The sequence below is a fragment of the Anguilla anguilla genome, chromosome 1, assembly GCF_013347855.1.
Source record: "Anguilla anguilla isolate fAngAng1 chromosome 1, fAngAng1.pri, whole genome shotgun sequence".
In the NCBI taxonomy this organism is placed as follows: Eukaryota; Metazoa; Chordata; class Actinopteri; order Anguilliformes; family Anguillidae; genus Anguilla; species Anguilla anguilla.
In genome coordinates this window covers 23,002,648-23,025,087 of record NC_049201.1, presented here as the reverse complement: position 1 = coordinate 23,025,087, position 22,440 = coordinate 23,002,648, and the positions used below count along the sequence as shown (strand labels likewise).

Sequence of the window (22,440 nt, the reverse complement as noted above, 5' to 3'; positions counted from 1 at the left end):
ATAATGTAATAAATGTACGGTGTAGGCTAAACAAAAATTGTGTAAAAGGTTTTATTTTTGTACGGTAATTTAATTTTGTTCCATTACTGAGTGTCAATGGAAGTGATGTGTTTGCAATATTCCTTGTGCCACATTGTCAATTCTTTAACAGTGCTCAGTTAGCGTATTTCTTTTTTTGCAGAGTAATCGCTGAGCAGTACAATACCATAACATAACATTACAGATATTCATTGCTTTGATTGCTAAGGTGTTTCAGAACATCAGCGTTATATGTGGGAAATTATGCTGCATGTTAAATTACCCACATTTGTTGTGTGGAATGTGCTTAACCTAGGTTATATGTTAATACCAGAATTTTGGTTATGTCTATCTTATATCCAGTCTTTCAAATAACAGCTGAAATATTTTTTGATGGATGGCAATGTAATATAATGTGTGATGCAGTAGAATACATTATACAATTTTAGTACAAATAAAAACCCATGCTGAATGTTCCACAGAGTTTGAGAGTTTGTTGTAGAATTTGGAATTTAAAATATAGGAAAGTTTCTGGAATCACACTCAAATCTGTCCTAAATTTATATAATTTATTATTTGTATGCTGCTTTCTGGGCTAAATCTTTCTTGTAAAAGAGATGACCATTTCAATGGGGCTTTTTGCGGGATTTATAAAGAATAATCTACAGTAAACATAAACATCTATCCACATAAACAAATTCAGTTACCTACAAAACATATGTTTTATAGTCAGTGAACGTATGCTGCAGTGAATGTAATGTCACACAGTGTAAATCCTGTATATTGACCGTGGAAGAGATTAAGTGTTAATGGACTAAATCAGTTTGAAATGGAATGTTAGTTCATGAAACCATGTTGCTTCATGAACCAGAATGAATGGTGCGTCTCCATTCATTCGGTTAGCATAAGTGTATACGCTCATCACAAAGGCTGAATATACAATGCATTTTTGTGGAAATTTCAGTGGATATTTTTTGTAGGATCTTTTTATGTGTAGTGTCTGATATTAATCATTTTTTCAAATAGTATTTTGTGTTTCAAAAAAATCTGTAAAAATTAAATTTCAATTTCAGTCATTTGACTTTGAAACCTGGCTCAGAGTAAACAATTGTGACATCTTAATAAACAAGTGGGAGTACGGCTCCCTATTTTAATTTTCTGAGGGCAAGTTATTTAATTTAAATCTGTCATTTACCATTTACATGGCAGGGTCTGTACATTATTTTGAGGGGACTGTAAAATCTGTGTGGACACATGTAAAATGACATGAAACACAGCATTTCCTATTATTCACTTTGTATAACTTTTGGTGGGTGACCAAGAGAAATACATTTTGTTGCCATTGATTTAGCTCATGTGTTTCAGAGTGGTTCTTGCTATGAAACTGTAGCCTGCACTAAAGTGCAGACACAGGTTTGGGTAATCATTTTGCTATTTAATAATTTGTTACCTTTTATTCTTTGTTTTTGTTTGTCTTTTTGCCCCACAGTTTGGAGATCAGCAGTTGTGAAATTCATATTAAGGTGACCGAAACCAATGGCTTGTGGGTTGGTGTATGAGATTTGTATTCAATGTCTCAACTCAAGGCCCATACTCGATTAAAGGGACAGAGATTGGTTGATTCTGCGTATGTTTGTACTGTGGAGAGACCATGCAATGCGGTCATTGGCTAAGCCCATTGTAGCAGCATGGAGAGGAGGTGAATATGTATGTAGACTGGTGCCCCTCACCTGTTGTTGGAATTTCCTTCTGTCAGTCCATTTCCTGTTCTTGCTGCTTCACTATGCTGGCACAGAGGACGATGTTTCTCCTTTCCTTTTAGTCTCTCCCTTCTCCTTATAGCGCCTCCTATCCTGTTATTCTTTCCCTCTGTGCCTTCCTCTTTTTCTCTGTCGTGCATTTTCTTTCTCTCTCCCTCTCTCGCTCCTTTCCTACTTTCCTCATGTAGCGAAGCAGATGCAGAGGTGGTTTCCATTAAAGTGTGTGTCTCCTGTTGGAATGTTGTTCCAGCTTTTTATTTCTGTGGAGCAGGCGATAAAGAAAACACCTCCAGTACTAATGCAATCACGCATTAAATAAATAAAAGCCCTTGTGGATCCATCCAGTCTTTAACTGTGCTCAGAGACCAGGAGAGACGTTGGGTGGTATTTGCTCATTTCATAAGGCTGTCCAGAGACTGAAAATAATACAGCATGCCACAATGCTATTGAGTCATTGCATGCTCATAACAAGAGAATAGCTCCGGCTCATACTATTGGGAATGTCTTTTCTGCTGTTCCTAGGTTATATTACAAAATGTTAATTCATTAATTGCAGGATAATTCATTCTAGATCAGCTGTATTCTGTGGGCTGCTGAAATGGATATTTGTGAAATAATAATTAGTATTTGGGTGCTTATAGAAGCGGTTATGCAAATAAAACGATCTGTCTTTACAGAAAGGTTTAATATTGTTTGTACTGCTGTCTGTTTTTTCAGAGATGGGTTCTTCTTGATTGTGACCCAAAACTTGCGAAAGTTAGTTCTATGAGGGTGGTACATCGTGCCAGATGCAGTGGGACATGAATTTTATATTGCTGGTGCTAAGCTGTGAAGTGAAACCTTGTAGGCGGTATTCCTGCAGAAGGATAGATTGTGGAGTTATGCAAAATAAGCTGTTACTGCAGGATGTTAGAGTGGGATTAATAAGTGGACCTGCAGCAGGTCCCTAGACTGCCTGTGCTGAAGTGTTTTGACCTCTACATTGGCTAATCTCCATGCTGTTTATTCTCTTTTCTGAGTATTTTCAATGTGGCTATTTCATGTGCCGGTTATTTTCCATGCTGGTTATAATCTCTGCTGGTTATTTTCACTGCTGGTTATTCCCTAGTATGCAGTGTTGCGAATTGTTGGTTGTTACGTGTTGTGAGGCATTTGTGTGGCGTAGTGCTTGGTTTGTTGGGGCTGTTGTGGTGCCGCTGATTTGGAGTGCTGTTGTGGGTGTGTCAGTGTGCAACAATCTCCTCCCCTTCTTCACCTCTGTGGCAGCAGAGCTGTGACCTTCACATATGGAAATTAGCCACGTGCAGCTGGGAGTGTGGGAACAGGGAATTCCTTCATCTCTCTCTCTCTTTCTCTCTCCCCCTCCCTCCCATGGGTGTTCTTTCCTGCTGCCAGTTTCCCTGAGGCTATGGAAAAGGACATGTCTCTCCTGGGTAAGAGAGGAGAGAGGAGAGCTGGATGTTTGCTAGAAACTGACCTGTTTCTGTGGAAGATTATTATAAATTATTATTAGGGATTGTTTCTGGGGGGGAGGGTTTCTCATGGTGTGCAGGTGCGCAGAGGGAGCTCGGTAGACGTTGCCATTGCCCGTTGGCACTGACTGCACTTTACCAGCACTTCAGGAGCTCGAAGCTTGACATACATTCTCTTTGAATCACCTACCAGTCTGGATTTTTAGCATTCTCTCCCCTGAGTTCTGTTGTGTTTTGACTTATGTGGGTCCTCCAGAGAGATTCTGCATCTGTACCTTCAAGGAGGAAAATGGAGGCTGTTCCATTGTTTTGGGGGAAAATGGTTAACGTCACTGCTAAACCTTAGCGTGCACCTAAGTATTTTCCCTCATTGCGATGGGGAGCGGGCTGCAGAATGCAGACATTGGGTCATTGCCTGTGCTTTTACGGCATCCACCAGTTTCGCCGCCTGCTCCTTCTGCAATATCCGCCACAGTTACTCAAATCACGTTCAGCAGGCCTGGCCTCTCCGGTCCAGAGCGCATCCTGGGATCTGGGATGTCCACTGCCCCTTAATTACGTAATTGACAGACCCGCCTGCCTTAATTAGGGAAAGTGACCATGTGCTGAGGTGTCCGGGAATGATTTAGGCAGACGGATAAAAGCCAAATTGAGAGTGGAGTCCACAGCGGCCCCGACGGCATGTAACCGGTCATCCCTGGCACAGAGGCGTGTCATTTACTTTAATTAAACCCGCAATTTGGTAATTAGGAACTCGGCTGGAGGAGATCTGAGAACGGTGGAAAAGAGGACGTGAGAAAATATGGATATGACGACTATAAGACCGTGACCTGACAAAGCCCCTCTCTGTTATGCCAGAGTATTTATGTGAGCTTAGATATGGAGGCCATCTTAACATTTTATCATACCTAAGACCCCTGTCCCCGGCTATGTATCATCTGTTTATGATATTGTGTTTGCATGAAATTACACATGTCTGTACCAAAGTTTATTAATTTATTATTACACTGTGGTGGTTTATTTGAGCAATTAGGCTAATAGTAGCCTAAGCAGTTTAGAGTGCATGGAGAGGCAGAAAAGCCTGAGGGTCTTAGATATAGCCATAATATTGTCATTATTGCATTTTTAGCAGTGGCTAAATTGCAATAATATGGCAATATTATGGCTATATCCAATCATAGTTGTCTCAGTTGTTAAAGTAGATTGATTGATGTTCTGCAGGGCCTTATGCTTATTTTGAAAAAATGGTTGCTGAATTGGGCTACCAATAGTGTGTTTTTGGTAGCTCAAATTGATAAGATGGTAGCTCAAATCTGTGGGCCAATTTGTGTATGTATTATAACAAGAGCAATAATACAGAGACTAACAACAAATAAATCATTTACTGAAAAATATTAAGGTCATACTGACAGTAGACAGTATTAGAATGACACTGCAAATTGCTATAATTAACCTAATTATTGTATGAAAACTAAATGTGAAGTTATTAGAATTTTGCATTGAAAATATTAATTTTTATACAACTGGTAGTTCTGCAAATTGATTTCTCAGGCCGAGTCATACTTCTGTCTTCATTCCTCTAAAAGAAGGTCATGTGTGTTTCCCTGCTGATGTGTCCTTTAGAACAATAACAAAAAATGGCAATGAATCCTCCAGAGATGAATGTGAACTTGAACATTATACAGACAAATCCATGGATGGGTTTGCAGCACCCCCTTTTTCGGCCTGGAAATGACATCCCCAAAACAGAATTGTTACTATTCTTGAACCCTTTTGACTGCAGGCATAATCTTGGTCTCTTCCGAAAGGTAACCATTGGGAGCTTGTTTTTCAATATTTAATCTGAATATTGGTGAAACAAAGTAACAGAAGCTCAAACAGTGAAAATGTTTCTTCTCACCTAAAAGATAATTTATTTTTGTGTGGATGCAGATGCTTGTGGCTGTGCCTGGGGGCCTAGAAACACAATGCAGCCATAGCCACAATGCTGGACAAATTCTGGTTCAAATTTGATGATAATACCACCAAAATGAGTATAAAACGAAGATTTATAAGTGAAAATGTCCGACTGCAGAAATGAATAATCATGCACAAATTTACGTTGGGTAATTTGACCTGGGAAACAATGGGGTATGTTTTTGTGAGGGCCAGCGATTGTGTGAGGTATCTGAGGAGCTTGCATTGTGTGTGATGCTGGCTTTGTCTTTTTGATGAACATCTTTGACTCTGTAGGATAAACATGCAAAGGTTACTATAATGTCAGCTGTAGGTCAGAGCACGTTTGTTTGCCATTTTGTAGATCACATTACCATAATCGATACAGTGGTACCAAAGGGTTCGGTGGGCTTGTGGAGCAGTTGGGACATGCTTTGGTTTTTAAAGTGCTTCTGTATGTCTGTGTGGATTTTCATTTGAACTTGTTTCATCTGATTTATGTCATAAGTAAAAAGTCATAAGAAGTCATCCAACCACATTGGAATACAAGCTCTATTTTGACCCCATGGTTTTTTAAAATTTATTTATCATTGTCTAACAAATCTTACCCCCCCCCCTCCCCATCCATTGCAATTTATGCACCACTGTACTACTCAAACTCATGTTAGGGCACTATATCTGAGGAACTAGTATTCCTCTGATGCACCTTTCCATAACCAGGGACTGTTTTACACCCTGTAATCCATGCTGAAGGGCAAGCCTTTCTATACCAGGGTGGCCATGCCTAGACTAGTGCAGGTCCAAGGCACAACGATGTAGCATAGTTTTGCAGTTTTTTGGCTTCTTATTCCGTTGTCCATTTCGTCAGACTTGCAGTAATCCATTTGCTTGGCTAGGCTTCTGGCAGTGCTGAATATCACTTGTGTCTGTTTATGACAGGTTTAAATTGGACCAAACAATAATCTGTAGAATCTGGCAGGATGGTCTGAATCACGAGATCAGACTTACCACATCTTGTTAGTAATGCAAATGATACTTTTTAACACCCATTGATGATCAGATGATGATGGCACTGTTTTTTCACCTGCTTCAACTCGTAAACTTTTTTTCTAAAAAGATTGGCTATTCTACAGGCCATCTACTAAGTTGAAAACATGAAATCCATGACATTTCTGAAAATATTGTATGTGCTTGGGTGCAAGAGAAAACTGGATTTAAGGCTTCCACATGCTTCAACCAAACTGGTTCATATGACATGTTCTTCAACCATATTGGACAGTTTTGTTTTCACTTATCCATCATATAAAACATATTTATTTGATTTAATTGGGTAATTATTATTAAAGATATTAATTATCAATTAAATCACCCAATTTGTTGATAGAGCAACCTGTTTGATCAACATTACTAAAATGTACAACTCACAACCAGTGTAAAATTAAGACATTTATTAAGTCACAACAATATACAACGTCTAATCTAGAGACGAAGTTCAACTACCATAAACAACAAATATTACAGTCATGGACCGGTTAAGTCACAAAAGAAATGAATGAAGGATAATACTAAACCACAGCCTGTTTTTTTTATCCAATTAGTCCTAAGAAAACCAAGATCAAAGTTCAAAAACCAAAAGACAGCCAAATTGTCAAAAAGGTCAGGCATGAAAATGTAAAAATGCCAGATGAGCTGCAAGACCAAGACATCAGACCCTGCACACATGAAAGGCCTAGACAACACCTGGCCCAGATGCGAGGTTCAGATAAAATGGCAACAGGAGGGCATAAACCCCCGAATGTCCACTGCAACAGATATTAACTGGCTGGAGATAAGTACCCAAAACAGGATTATTTTAACGGAAGTAAGAGGTAAGCCAGAGGTAATCGCGAAGGCATATCCTATCTGATGAAAGATGCATCGATGCTGCGTTAATTTAATTAAAATAAAGCGCCTTAAATGGACGCATTTTTTGATGATTTCAGTATGGGACATGCCTACAAAGTGTGCAAAATTGTGAAAATAGTGAAAATGCTGCCTTCGAGTGCTGCCTTCTAAGGCAGACAACCGTTTCAGATGCAGTCATGTTTCAAATTCTTCTCTGTTAACTCTTAAAAAAATTCCATTATCATAAAATTAGTTACATAGTTATCCATTATATGTGGTCTAAAAAGCTGTTATCATTGTCATATCAAGTAAAAGATTCTAAAAATAACCATGCATAATGTTGAATTAGAATTCAAGCCAAACAAGTCAGTTGTATTTTTATAGTAATATTTACCTTCTCAGAACATGAACGAAAACTAGTTTTCCAGAAAATAGTTAGCTGCTTTCTAGTTTGAATTTTGCATAATGATGAGTCTGTAAAAGGCAGTCACTTCACTCTGCTTGTTGCTAGTTTCTTGAGGATGTTTATTTTTTACATGATTGACCTATTTCTCCAGTACTGCCATATAAAAATATCTCTGTCCCAAAAAGTTTTACTTCAGTGGTTTCTTAACTATTTTCTCTCATAAAGGTGACTTCTTTTTTATCTCTTGGTGAAGTAATTTGTAAAGGCATTCAGTCCCATTTCGATAAATGCACACATTGATGGCATTAAAGAAAACTATTTTATTAACTGTTTCAGTTGTTTTATCTTGTTTTGCTTTGATTTGGTTTGATTTGTATTTTCAGTTTTAAAATCAATATATATCAAGTGCAATATAAAATATGTTTTAAAAAATGTATATAATGCAGAAATAAAATATTGCATTGGCATTATGCTCGAATGTACCATGTACTTTTTGTTTGTGACAGTCTTCTAATGGAGTTTAGCAGGGTCAGTTGGATTATCCTTCATTTCGGGAACCCATCAGTGAAATTGAAAGCGTAGAACTCCTTAGGGAATTCCTCTTGGAGAATAATGAAGCCATCTGTCAGTCCAGAAAATAGTTATAAAACCTGATGAAGTTGATGTGTAGAAGACTGTGTTGGCATTGGCAGTCGACAGGGAATTCTGTCTGGGGGATGAGCCATTTTGAAATAGCGTTGTGCTACTTTCTGAAAGGGATGATCAGGTGGACCGGCTCAGTTAGGTTTTGAAAGTTACCTCTTCTCTGTGAAACAATAAATCAGGTGTACTGTGAATGGGGGAACCATTGTGTAATTTATAGTGAAAATACCCACGAGTATAGCTCTGTATAATCACATATGTATGTACTTATAATAAAAATGTTCATTTTACATTTGCATTAAATAAAGGGGATTTTTCCTGTTTTGTTAAGTGTGATTGAAAGAACCAGAATGGAGTCCGTTGTGTGTAGTTTACACGGCGGTTCTTTTTATTCTGATGGCTGTCTTGCGTATCCGTATGTGATGCCCAGGCCTCCGCCCTGCTGCTGTTCCCTGGCTGTTCAGCTTCGGGGCGCGTTCGCCGTGACGGAACAGCCGGTCTCGGGCTCCGGAGCGCGTTCTGCATAATGACCTGTCCCCGTGTCATTTTTTTCCACAGCGTTTATGACATTTATTTTATGACTGCTTACATATCACATATTTAAATAAATGCAGCAGCGAGCGGGGCGGCAGGGGCCGGAGGGGTGGGTGAGTGGGTGGGTGGGTGGGGGGGGGGGAGCGCTCGCATGGAGCGTGACGGGGAGAAGAGAGACGCGTCGCTATCGGCCAATCGGATCGCTGCCGTCGCGGCGCAGACATCCGTCAACATCTCTCCCGCGGCACCGGCCGCATGCCCGAGAGACCGGCGGAAAAATGGCCCTGCGTGGCAGTCGCCGCGATACCCGTCGTGTGCCGGGGAAAGAGGAAGTGAGGGCTGGAAACCGAAATCGGGCGATCGAGGCTTTAAAAAGGCGAATGGCGGTTCGGTTGTTTTTCCTCGCGACAAGCAGCTCATATCTGCCCAGAGCTGCCTGCAGCTGGACTTTGTGGGAGACGCTGTAATGTCTCAAAATACGGAACTGCAAAGTTTTTGTTAAAAATAGTTGAGACCTTAATTAAGCCAGAAAAGGGAACATGTCTTGTTTTTGCCGTGTGCCGTGCTCCTTTGGGGGGTTATGAGGGAATAAAAATGAATTCATCAGTTTCTCTAAAATGGAGGAAATAATAGCTTGTTTCCCTGTGGCACTGAGCAGAGGCAGCAGGTAAAAGAATGTTCCGACGTGTAGCGCTCCACAGCATTGTGTGATAGGAATGCATCACGAGTCAGGCGTCTGCAGCAAAGGTTCAGTCTGTAGGAGGGGTTTTGTCTGCAGTATAGGTGCTGTCTGCAGTAAAGGTTTTGTCTGCAGTAGGGGTTCTGTCTGTAAGAGAGGTTTTGTCTGCAGTAGGGGGTTCTGTCTGCAATCAAGGTTATGTCTGCAATAGAGGTTCTGTCTGCAGTAGAGGTTATGTCTGCAAAAGAGGTTCTGTCTGCAGTAGAGGTTCTGTCTGCAGTAGGGGTTTTGTCTGCAGTAGAGGTTCTGTCTGTAATAGAGATTCTGTTTGCAGTAGAGGTTCTGTCTGCAATAGAGGTGTTGCCTGTAATAGAGGTCTTGTCTGCAGGAGGGGTGCTGTCTGCAGTAGAGGTGTTGTCTGCAGGACGGGTTCTGTCTGCAGTAGAGGCTCTGTCTGCAATAGGGGTTCTGTCTGCAATAGGGGTGTTGAGTCTGTGTTTTGCTGTCACATGGAGGACAGGGCCTGATGAACACAAAGTTATTTATCACAAGCAGTTAATGACACTCCTGTAATTAATTACTGTTAGTTAACTATCCCAGGACTGTGGTCAGTCCTGACAGGGGAAAGTCCTCTGTTGTTAGTCATTTAGATTGAAGAATTACCCAAGTCTAAGCAGCGGAACTGTCCTCAAAGGGAGAGTTTACTTTTTGGGTTTTTCTTGTTTTATTTAATTTCTTTACATTACCACATTTTGTGTGTGTGTTTCAGTTTGCCCACAGAGTTTATACATTCCTAGTAATATAATGTGTACTTTTAACAGAACTGTATTTAAAGAATAATCTGTTAATATACATACATGCAACCTGGAGGTATAGTGTTTAATGTCACAGTACAGGCTGTTTTGGAGTTCCTTTAAGTCATTAGTCAGTGTATGAAATAGCCTTCAGTTTACTAAATTGTCTAGGCCAATACGAACACACAGTGGAATTGAATATTTAAATTAAAAAAAACCCTGAAAGTGAACTGTCCCTTTAAGGACAATTCAGCTGGGAAACTTGGGTAATACTTCAGTCAGACTGACTTTCCCCTGTCAGAATTGGCCAATCAAAAAACATACACTAAAACTAAAATAATATAAAAAACCCCAGAAGGTGAACTCTTTGAGCAGCAGGGCCATGAATATGAGATCACTATATAGTAGTCGAGGCTAAATGCCTCCATTTACTGCAAACACTAAATACAATGATACTGCAACAAGTTCCTGGGGTAACATGCAGTTTGGTGCAGCTATTTTTTATATTCAGTGCGTACCACCCTTGTTTTTGTACACAGCAACGTGATTTTAATGTGATTCAATAAACATCAATTGCGAGAAGAGTTTTAAAATGTGAAAAATAATAATTTAACTAAAACTATTAAAATAAAATGAAAAATTAACCTACAAAGGTCACCCATCATGTGGAGAGCGGTGGAAATGCAAATCACTTTTCAACGCATCAGAATACAAAAACATACTGTACACAGATTTAAAACGTCAATAAACTGCCTTCACAGAGGTAAACCATTCCTACACTGAGCTGACTGCACACAAGGAAACCATTTCTATATTATGAGCCGACTTCAGACAGGTAAACTATTCCTACTGTGTGACCTGACTTCACATCGGTAAACTATTCCTACTATGTGACCTGATTTCACTTAAGTAAACCATTCATACTATGGAGCTGACTTCACACATGTAAACCATTCCTACTCTCTGAGTTGACTTCTCACAGGTAAACCATTTGTACACTATGAGCTGACTATACAAAGGTAAACCATTTATATACCTTGAGTTGATTTCACACAGGTAAATAATTCCTACCCTGTGAGTTTGCTTCACACAGGTAAACCATTTCTACTCTGTGAGCTGAGCGCGCGCTGGCTTGCTGATTGCTCTGCTGGTCCCACATGTGCACTATCCATTCCCTGATTGAAACTGAGAATCCTGCGTGATTGGAAATGCTGGACAGCGAGCCTGACCCTGGAGCGTTTCTGGACGGTGGCCCGGCAGGGTCACAGGATCAAACGAAGCCTATTACAGAGGGGCCAAGGTCACGAGACTCATTCTACCTGCAGCACAGGCATTACAATAACAATAACCACTCCAATGTCTGCTTCTTCTTCTTCTCTCTCTCTCTCTCTCTCTCTCCTTCCCTCCCTCCCTCTCTCATTCTCACCCTATCTCTCTTCTATGACATTCCTCTGCTCACTTAATACCTATCTGTGTATGTGTGTTTGTGTTTGCCTGTGTGTAAGTAAGTGACAGTATATTTGTGTGGGGGGAGAAAAATTGAAATGAAAATCTATTTTTTTCTAATTAACTTTGAGAATTTCCTGCTGAGCCAACAGACGGCCTAATAATATAATCAATTTCTCAGCTTAATTTATTTTCAGGTGATTTTTAATGAGGATATAATCATTTCTGAAGGATAGAAGGTCAGGGGACCTGTTTTTGTTTTCAGAAAGATAAAATTGCACATTAAAGAAGCGATGACTCTTGCCTCAGAATCAGTAAGCGGCCGTAAAGCGTTTTGATGGAAACCTTGTGGCCTGGGTGCTGGTGGCTGTATGTGCCCTGTGTGAACTTGTTATACTGCTGTGGGTTCTGTTATTAGGATGGAGGATCCCATTCTCCTTTCTCTCCGCACTGAATGGGAAATTAAGTAGAAACCAGGTAAACTGGCCAGAGTCTCCCGCTGCATCATGGGAAAGGCTGACGGATGGCGAGGAGGCTCTCTGAGCCCAGAGGGATGCTTCGCTTTAATAGTCTTCCTTATTAACGAGCATACATATTTCATCTTTTGCAATTCATTGCAGTAAATAGCTATTGTTAATTTATAAGTAATGCTGAGAAATGTGGCTTCGTTTCCGGTTACTGGCGTCGTAAAACTTCCAAGTTGAGGGGGGGGAAGTCTGTTAAAAAGGGCAATTTCCCAGAATAAGTAAAATTGAATGCATATTTAATAGCGGTGTTTTGGTTTTTTTTTCCTGGCAGAAAGAAAAGAGGAAAAATGGCCTTCGATTAGCTGCTGCCGCCTCCTCTCCTGTTGCTGCTTGAGTTACTGCGCCTCAGCAGTGAGTGCAGGCGTAGCGTTAGCATAAGCGCGAGTGTAAGCATTAGCGCGGCCATAAGCATAATCGCATGCCCCGCCGTCCCCCCCTCCCTTACTCTCATACACAGGATGGGCTGCAGACACTGGCTGTAAGCGCTGAGAGCGCCCTCACACTCACCCAGTGGAGAACGAGTGGGGGAGAGACTGAAAGAGAAACAGACTGAAAGATAGGGACGGAGATTCAAAGAGAAGGAGAGAGGAGAAGCGAGCACTAACAGTAACGACCTTCCGCAAGGACAAGTTCAGAGAATGTTGTCTTTTCACTAGACTGTGGGCTGTCTTCCCTGTGGCATAAAGGAAGGAACTTTTGTAGACGACTTTTACGGTGAACAGCAATTTTATCATTCTGAAAAATGATGAGCATTATGGCTGTGCTGCCTGCTCTTTAACAAAGTAGAAGTTGCATAATTACAAGTGTATGCCTTGAGATTTGCAGGCACAGTCTTCAGACTATTCTTACCAGTAGTCTGTTTATATTGAGATCGTGGTGAGGCAGTTGGTGCCGGTGTCTATTTCAATACTGTGAGGCGCAGACCAAGCAAAGGGTAACAGTAATTTTCAGGCCAATGTGATTTCTTTACTTTGACATAATCTGTGATTCCCCCACTGTGGTCATGTTGAAGTGAGTGCCGGTAACCCTGTTCAAATCATTTCATGTTCACAGTGTGATGGTAACCCCGTGATTGATGTGCTCTTGTCTGCCTGTGAGCACTGTGTGAGATTGTCGAACCTGACTCTCTAAGCTTTCGACAGCAGGCATAAGGGTTCATAAGGCTGAAGTGAGACCAGGGCAGGCATAAGGGGTCATAAGGCTGAAGTGAGACCAGGGCAGGCATAAGGGGTCATAAGGCTGAAGTAAGACCTGGGCAGGCATTAGGGTTATTCTGGTTATCTGTGGAAGTAGACCCAGGAGCCCAGCAGTCTTTCCCAGTGTTTCCCCAGTCCAGGGTAGGGCTTGGCACTCTCCCATTTGTGCTCTGGCCAGTCAGGGCAAGTCTTCTTGTTTGAGAGACACATGCACAGGGCTGCTGGGTAGGTCACTCAGTAAAAGCGCTGCTTGCAGTGCATCAGTGAGCACCGCAGTCTCAGATTGATCTGGGATTGAATGCCAGTGCCAACTGTGACTGGCAGCCACACAGGAGCGGCATGCATTTGGCTATGTGAGATGCCAAATTAAAAAATAAGAGACACATAGACAGACATGTCTTACAATAGATTTTCTGAAAAAACACACATGCACGTGCCTACGCTCCCACAAGCTTTCTTATGTATGCACACACACACACATACACACTCATGCGCGCACACACACACACACACATATGCAGGCATATTATATAGTGTCAGTTCTGTTCCTTAGAAATCATTTGCAGTTAACAGCAATATAAAAATGCCTGGTATAAAAATGAAAAGACTGAGGTCACATTGAAGGTCCAATTATGACAAAACAACATCTTGATTGTTGGAGTTATTTCTTAATTTTAAAGGGGTTGTTTTCTTTCTAAAATGAGAAAATACATTTTAAGTGACTCCACAGCGGTTTGTACAGTGATGTTATGTTTCCAGCGGTTGTACATATTAACAGATTAATTTTACAGCCCGTTTGCACAATTACACACATAAATATCAGTTTTAATATTATGCTGGTATTCTGTACTTGAGTGTAGCTGCTTCAGTTTGCATAGTTCCAACCAAAAATAATATTAAACAAAATGTTTGGAAGAATAATTGGGTAATATACATAATTATCTCTAGAGGCATTACTTCACTGTATGCTGCTTTGGAGTTTTTTTGAATGGTGTTTTCTTGCTTTATGCCACTGTAAAGTCAGCCAGTTGTCAGAAGCTTCTCTGAATATTCAGTATAATCTTCATCACACACAAACACCGCTTGGGTCAATTGAAAACATGCACTAAAACTGAAATAATAAAAAACCACAGAAAGTGAAGTAGCTATCCCTTTAACTGCTACGTGGAACTAATTTCCTCTTGTTCTTTACATTTATTTCTCATTGCATGAATGCGTTACATGAGATTTGATCATAAACTGAATTATTAGCATGCTTGGCGAATTTCTCACTCTGAGACCTCAGAAATGTAATTCCTAGATGCTTACATGTGAATGTGTGTGAATATGAGGTTGGGGAAATGCTGAAATATCTATGGTCTTTGATAGGGCCATGTACTGTGCAGATATATCAGTGTATTGCATTGAGCAGCATTTGTTGTGTAGGCAGGTGCAGATGTAAAACTAACTTTTTCTGTTTAATTGTGGCAGATTGTTTTTGTCCCAGAATGTCCCTCAGGGTTTAATTTTTTTGAAGAAGTCTCTCCTGAATATTGAGAAACCAAAATAATTTGGCATTTAAGGGATGTGATGTGATTTGAAATGGCTTTCTGCCTGTGGAATCATAGGACTTGTAGTCCATGGAGATCCTCAGACTCTGCCTTCTGTACATGACTGGTTGGAGGTTCATCCAGTTAAAGGAAGGTTGAGAGGATGCAGTGCACATTTGGGGGGGGGGGGGGGGGGGGGGGGGTTCCGCAGGGAGGTGGAATGGTCAGTCCAGGACACAGCTGCTGGTGCCTGGAGTATAGGAAGATATGGGTTCTTTCAAACCAGAAAATATAAGAATGCTGTATTGTACATCAACTAATGCTTTTTGCACAAAGGAGAAATTAGCAAATGACACTACATGACTACATTTTATCCATGCAAATAATGTGATAATGCAATGAAGATGTAAGTATTGTGTAATAATACCAAATAAATAAATAAAAAATGAATGTATATTTATGTGATAATTGATTGTGAAAAGGGAATACTGCTTGTAATGTAGGTGTAGGCTAAATATTCAAAACCTAATTAATCTGTGAATGGCAAGTTCCCTCGTATTCAAAAGGCCTTCTGACCTGGCGAGGTCCCCTGTATGCATAAATCCTGTGACACCAGCCTAGTTGTTGGTCCTATGTGTGTGCGTGTGCGTTTGTGTGTGTTCCATCACCATTGTTAATTTTAATGCAATTCATAAATACAGGAACATACTTGTTGAGGGTGAGCGTTGCTGCTTTCTGCGTGAGCAGGTATGTTGTTGAGGTGAATATTGAGGCGTCTTAGCGGGACTTGGGGTGACAGGGCAGAGAGGCCCGGCCTCACTGGAAATGACACCCCAGACAAACCTCATAAATCATCCAGCAGCAACATCAGCCTCCATGCGATCTGCTCCCCGGTCCCTTGTTTCTCTATTTCTGTTGATGGGCTCACATTACCTTGTGACACCCCTGAATTTACTGCCAGCTCACAGGGGGAAAAAATCCTTGAAAGAGGCAGAGATAGGGTTGTTCAGTTAGCGTTGTTTTCGCTGCTTTTCTTCATGGTCAGATCTGTGTGACTGCGCAACAGCGACCCCTGCAGTATTTTAACGGCGCTGCTGCTTGTGCTTCCCTCAGGTGGGGTCCATGGAGTTCATGGCGATGAAGCGCTCCCAGCTCTACGGGATGGGCAACATCCCCTATGCCCAGCAGCAGGGTGGGCCTTACTCCAGCCAGCCGTACGGTTCACCGGCCCCTCATCGCTATCCAATGGGCACGCAGGGGCGGGGCCAGATGGGGATGGGCGGAATGCAGCAGGTATGTCACAGTGTACTTTTTTTTTTTTATGTCTGCCCTTCTCTCTTCCCATTTCCCTTCTCCCTGTTCAATGTATGGGGACTGGTTTCTGTCCAAGCATAACAGTTGTATCATCATTAAAATGTCAGAAAAGTCATTTGCTAATTAAATTTTGTTTTGTTATTTGCATGAGAGTCAGCGTTGGCCCGATATTCGATATGACATAGTGCATATTGTTTATAACTGGTAATGCATCTGTTAATCTCTGTCCTTTAGAAGACGAATTGTAAGCGAGGGTTTTTTTTTTTTTCCTTTGGAAATATCTTGAGCGTGCGCTGGAAGGGGCCGTGTTTTTAATTTCACATTTAGCCCGAGTGCCGAGGAGTAAGGTTCCAATTTCCGTCTGTCGCGTCTGGGAGCGTCACTCCAGTTTATCAACGAGCTCCCTGAAGACCAGGTCCGGAATTGACTTTTTTTTTTCTTTTTTTTCTTTTTTTGACGCTTTCAGTTTTATTAGATGCGGCGTTTGTCTTTCTCTCATCGGTAAATATTTATCCGCCAAAAATCCACAAGAGCCACGTGGGGATGCAGATTCAAATGACGGAAGATCGGCGTCAGGGAGCAGCCAGATTTAGACTGAACCCACTGTATGTTTACAGAGGAAGTGGTTTTTTTTTTCTTTCTTTTTTTTTTTCTCTCTCATGCCTTGTTTTTTAGGACAAAAGCTTTGGCTAGGTTGCTGTGAAACTCCCAGCTTTGTTGCCAAAACGGCACTCCTGCTATTCTGGGTGTAAACTGCCCTTCTGCCACCGGGGCTATATTTAGCCCGGGCTGTTGGTTTTAGCTTAATGCATCTCCAGAGAGAGACGGCCGACATCGCAAAGCGCTCCCATAAAACCTCCCGCCGCCAGGCTGTGGCAGATGCCAGGATCGCGGGCGAGCCACCGCGACGGTGCCCAGACGGTTAGGGAGCGGGAGAGGTGGGATCGCGCGATTACAGGCACAGGCGCGCTCCGGCAGCATGAGCTGGGGGCACAGTGTTCCGATGGACGCCGTAATCCGTCATGTGTTATTAGGGAAGGGAAGAAAAGACATTTGTTTTATCGTTTTTAAACTAATTTCGCTCTTTATCCTCTTTCTCAAATTGAATATTAGCTTATACCATGGCCCTTAAGAAGCAGAATCTCAGTCTCTTTTATAGACTGGGTGGAACTTTGGTGTGAAATATGTAGTCCACGTTAACCATACTATGACCTTTTTATGCAACATGCATTTGATTTCTTGACATAGATCTGTCCAAATATGATCTGTCGGCAGTCTTTGTGGGATTCTTTTCAGATTTGAACATTCCAGTATGAATCTTCTCCTTTTGCTAACTATCTACGGACAAATAGCATCCCTTAATAAGCTTGCAAGAGTCCAAGTGCACCCTGTGGCAGAGCTAGCCAGCAGGTTGAATGGAATGCCAAGTGCAACAACTAGGAAGAATACACAAAATTTGCTATGTAGAGCTAAGTTGTGTGTGAGCAGATGATAACATAAATCGGATATCCCAAACCAAATTTGTCAGCAGAATTTGACTGTGACCAAATGATTAATACTTAGTCTCAGAGAGTGGGTAATGGCCCAAACTTAGCAGTCATTTGTAAGTTTAATAACCGGGAGATGTCGACTGGGGTATATGTCATATGTACAGTGACCCAAGGGGGGCGTCCTGGGGAAAATGCAAGTGTCCATAGTTTGAGAACTTTATCGTTGGATATCTAGTTTTGATTAGATAGAATAATTAGGTCTTGCGAATATGCTTATAAGCCTGCCAGTACCACTTGTTATTGAGTGGCTTGCTCTGTTTGACCATAGGAATGTTGTCTGTTCTCTCTCCATCTGTCTCCTCTCCCCTCCACAAACATCAAAGGAACATCCTTCAGCAATTATAGTCACGCTGAAGATCTTCTAAATGTATACAAACATGGGGTGTCCAGGAGTTTTCCCTCCTTTGAAAGTTTTATTACGTTATTACTTGATGACACAGCACACCAGATACCCAGTGTGGCTACACAGAACAATCTAAGCTATGCCATCTCTGGAATCTCTGGGCCTGGTGTTTCTTGGTGTTTGGTGTGCGCAGGCAATTTTTCATTTTCACCCCTGGCTTTTTGGAATATTCGGCTGTCCTTTGGTTTTTTGAACTTTTATCTTGGTTTTCTTGTGACTAACTTGGGAGAAACAGGTGTGGTTTCCTGTTTTCCTTTCAATTCATTTCTTTTGTGACAAACCTGTCTATGTCTGTAACATTAGGTATTTGTTAAGGTAGTTTGAACCTTCATCGTTAGATTAGATGTTCCGTTTTTTTTTCTTTGTACTCTGCCTATCAACAAATTCGGCACTTTAATTGATTATTAATATCTTTAATAATATCAAATTAAATAAATATATATTATATGTTAGACAAGTGAGAAGTTGATGCACTTGTGTCAGTGCCGAGCGTTAAACGATGTTAGCCAATAGCTGCTAAGACCAGACAATCCAGGACATAATCCTCGCTGTCCTGGCAGTACACATACAATATGTGTGTGTGTGTGTGTGTGTGTGTGTGTGTGTATGCATGCATGCATAGAATTGTTTGTCATGTTGTTTATATTTGACTGTTTTGAGTGAAGGTAGTTGTACCCAGTGGAGCAGCTAAGCTTCTGAATAAATGAGGGGTAAAAGCAGCATTTATGGGTTCTGCACTTCAGTGTACAGTTGACTGCTAGAACTACTGTGTTCTTTAGAGTGATAATGCTTATAAGACTGTCTTATGTCCACAAGTGTGGGAGTAAAGTACCCATGTAAAATTTGTAAAAGCTTTCTTTGAGTGGTTGTTGTTTTTATTTTCCTTTTTTAAATGCAGCACTCAAAAAGCTTCACCCAGGCCTGCTCCTTGCATCCTGTCTTGCTCACATTACCACAATAACTCAGCCATCTATCACTGTTATGACATACAGAAGCAACCTAGCATTATTATGACATCACTGTGTTCCAAACAGAGATGTCGTAGACAGAGTAAGGTGCACTCTGAACAAATGGAAATCAGCAGTCTTATTTTGCTGTATTTAAATCTGAGCAGATTGCAAAGGGAAAAGCTATAGACCCCCATGCACACAGAGCAACCACAAAAAAATAATTAGTGAAATGAGGTTGTATCACTGGATATGGCCAGGGGAGATAACTGCTACAATTGTAATTATCTGTCTCTGACATTAAAGTCAAGGCAACACAGTATAACTGTGAAATATAACCAACCAAAAGTGAAGGTTTTATAAGGAGGAAGGGTGTTTTGTGCCATTAAATCTGCTCAAATACCGCAAACAGTGCAATGAGCCCGAAGAACATAAACCAAACAATTCATCGGCCATTTCGTCAATAAGCATCGGTCGTATTTTGTGAGCGGGAGTCTGTGCAGAGCTCCCTGTTCGTTCCGTAACACGCTGTACTTCTGGCGTGGCACGGGGAAGCAGGGCACGGGGAAGCGGGTTCCCCCCATGGGAGGGTCGGGCTGACGTCACGGGCGTCTGCTGGCTTCAACCCGCCTCACCCCACTCCACCCCCACTGCCCATCATCTGCTGCCCGACACCACTCTCCAGACTGCTGTCGGGGGGGACGGACTAGTGCTGACCGTTTGTGACATACCTGAGCACGGTTGAAAGAAAAGCATCATCAGCTGGATGTTTAAGAAATAAATGTGTAGAACTGAACACGGGTCAGAGCATTAGCGATAGCCTGACATTGTGGATGCTGGCCTGTGATAAATATGTTTCTGGTCCTTCAAAGAGTCACAGATTTTAGTCTAATGGGGTATTATTATGTTGAAAGTGAACAGATAAGAACATAAATAAGGAGTGTAGCCAGGGCTAAGCCATCTGCATGACTCCTTTAGGGTTGAAGGGGGAAGGGAATTCTTCTCAAAGGGAATTTATGCATCAGCATGAAGGTTCAGGGCTCTCTTAGAAATCCAAGGCTCTTTGAGAGTCTTGAACCCTGGGATTTCATGTCTTTCTGTGGGAATCCATCACTGGAGAAAAGTCAGTTGTTCTCTCACAGTTTGTCCCCGGGGGAGGAGGGGTTGGGGGGGGTTGGGCATTTGTGGGTGGTTGGGGTGCCTGCAAGGGGCCCCAGAGACGGTCCTGATCCACAGCGGGAAATGCAGCTTCTGGTCTAGCGTCACAAACGCACATCTTCACACACTTTTGCCAGACTTACCAATTCAGTACATTCAATGCGTTCAACACATCCGGTGCATTCGACACTGGGTCTCCAGTCAGGAAAACCCACCGTTAAAATGTTTCTCCGAAACCAACACATCCAATGCATTTCGGGCCTGGTCTTCAGTCCACGAACCCACTGCGAGACACCCTTACCAAAACCGACCCTTCCACAGTGTCGACCGCATTCGACCCTGGCCTCCCTACTTCTCTTTGCCGTAGTTTGCATGAGACAATCGCCGACGCGGAATGCGTTTGAAAACTCACCTCGGCGTCGCACTTTCCGAGCTCCTTTCATTTAGATAAATGCCTGCCGTCTTTGTCAGTCTGAAAAGACGATACGCGCGTCAGCGGGACAAGAACAAATAAAATGATCGGTACAAAGAAAAGCGAGGCAGGCTGATGGCGGGATCTGGGGCATTCGCTTGCGAGCAGAAATGAACTTGAAAGAAAAAAGGGCTGCCAATTCCACTGTAATTTCCTGTGATGTCAAAGTTGGCAGACGGAAAGGAAAAGAGTTTGAAGGGGAGCATTAACGTTTGATGTGACGGGGTGGGGGGGGCGGGGGTTGGAAAGTGATTGCCTGTGAAATGAAAGAGGGAAAATGTGTCAACACGCCAGGAGAAGCCATTACCGGTCCGGCCGCAGCTCTTACATGTGCTCGGGAGTTAACGGAACTGGAGTGTTAAATCGGAGTCGTGTCCTCCGCTCTCCTTCCCCTCCCTGTTCGTCAGGGCTTCGGGGGATCTCCGCTTGTTTACTTTATCAAGTAAAAAAAAAAAACGGAAGGCTTTTCTGAATAAAATAAAACACCGAAAATTTCACCCGGTCGAAAGGATGCTACGCTCTCAAAAATGATGTGTTAATATCCAACGTGCTTTTCGTGTTACTACTTTTGTGTTGCTTTCAACGCATTTTGTGTCAAAGTTATTGCTCTTGTCTTACAGATATGCAATTTAGGCTATGTGTTACAAAGGGAGTCTTTTTAACACAGACTGTATTGAACGAAACACAAGATGTGTTGTCCTTAACTAGGCAGGGAGGTGTGTTAAAAAAGTGACGCCTTATGTGTTGTTTTTAACACCTCCGTTTTGAGAGTGTACTGAAAACGCATCGGGGGAAAATGGTGGTAACTAATTTAAAAAGGTTTTGTGGTCAGAGTTGTTGCAAGGTAGCCTGTTTGGAAGTCAGCGGCGAAGCAGGATAGGTAAATGAAGAGCTCAGGGAAATAGGTCAGGGAAAGTCCTTTGAAATTCTGAAGAAATAGCATCAAAGTCCATTCTATGATCTGGCGCTTAGTCCTTAGGCGTTTGCAGAAGACAATTAAATTGGGAGACATTAAGAGATGGAAAGGGAGGGGGAAAAAAGGGACACAGCCTCTGTATTCTGGCTGATTAATTTCCTCCAGCTGCAGAATGGATGAAGTTTTGGGATCAATTAATTAGCGTGGAGCACACAAGCGTCAGTGGGTCTAATGGCCCCCATCTTAAGTGTGACAGTCATTACTCTCTCTCTCTGTTGTTTTAAGATGAACCTTTCTGGAGGGCTCGCAGGGTGTGGCCATAAGCCATTGATATGACTGTGCTCGCACAGCCCAAATGTGAGACATAGCTGTCTGGGTGGGGTATGATGTCATCATAGCGTGAGATGATGTTGATCCGTCTAGTGATTTCATTGACCAGAAGGGCTGTTTGTGTGTTCATTATGTTGTTGGTTTGTTAGACGTACTTTGTTAGACGTAACAGCCGTCAGTCATTAATGGCCTGCAGTGGTCTGGGTACCAGTGTTTCAGTCTTCATATGGCTTCTGTGACGATTCCTTTAGCATTCCTCCCAACCTCCCCCAAAAGATAAATCATATTGGTGGATTTTTTCCCACCCATTTCCTTGCTCGGAGCTACCAAACCAAAAAAAAAGATCTCCATTTGCTGTGACTGAGGAGAAAGAGGCATAATGTGCTGCAGTAAGATTAATTATTTCTGTAATTGTCTGTCACAAAATTCATCTTCATTATATGGGATAATTATGAATGGATTTTTATGGATCGATTGTGCTTGATCATTTGAGATTGCGTTTGGGCTTTCCAAGGCTGCGGTGTGAGC

At 41.9% G+C, this 22,440-nt stretch overlaps 1 protein-coding gene across 1 annotated transcript in view; it reads left to right on the top strand.

Annotated features, from left to right (window-relative positions):
- LOC118208719 (AT-rich interactive domain-containing protein 1B-like) overlaps window positions 1-22,440 on the top strand; it is a 118,869-nt gene that overhangs the window by 3,291 nt on the left and 93,138 nt on the right. The window contains exon 2 of the mRNA XM_035383653.1: window positions 15,936-16,115. Coding sequence (XP_035239544.1) covers window positions 15,936-16,115 — 180 coding nt within the window. The remainder of the gene's footprint in view (window positions 1-15,935; window positions 16,116-22,440) is intronic.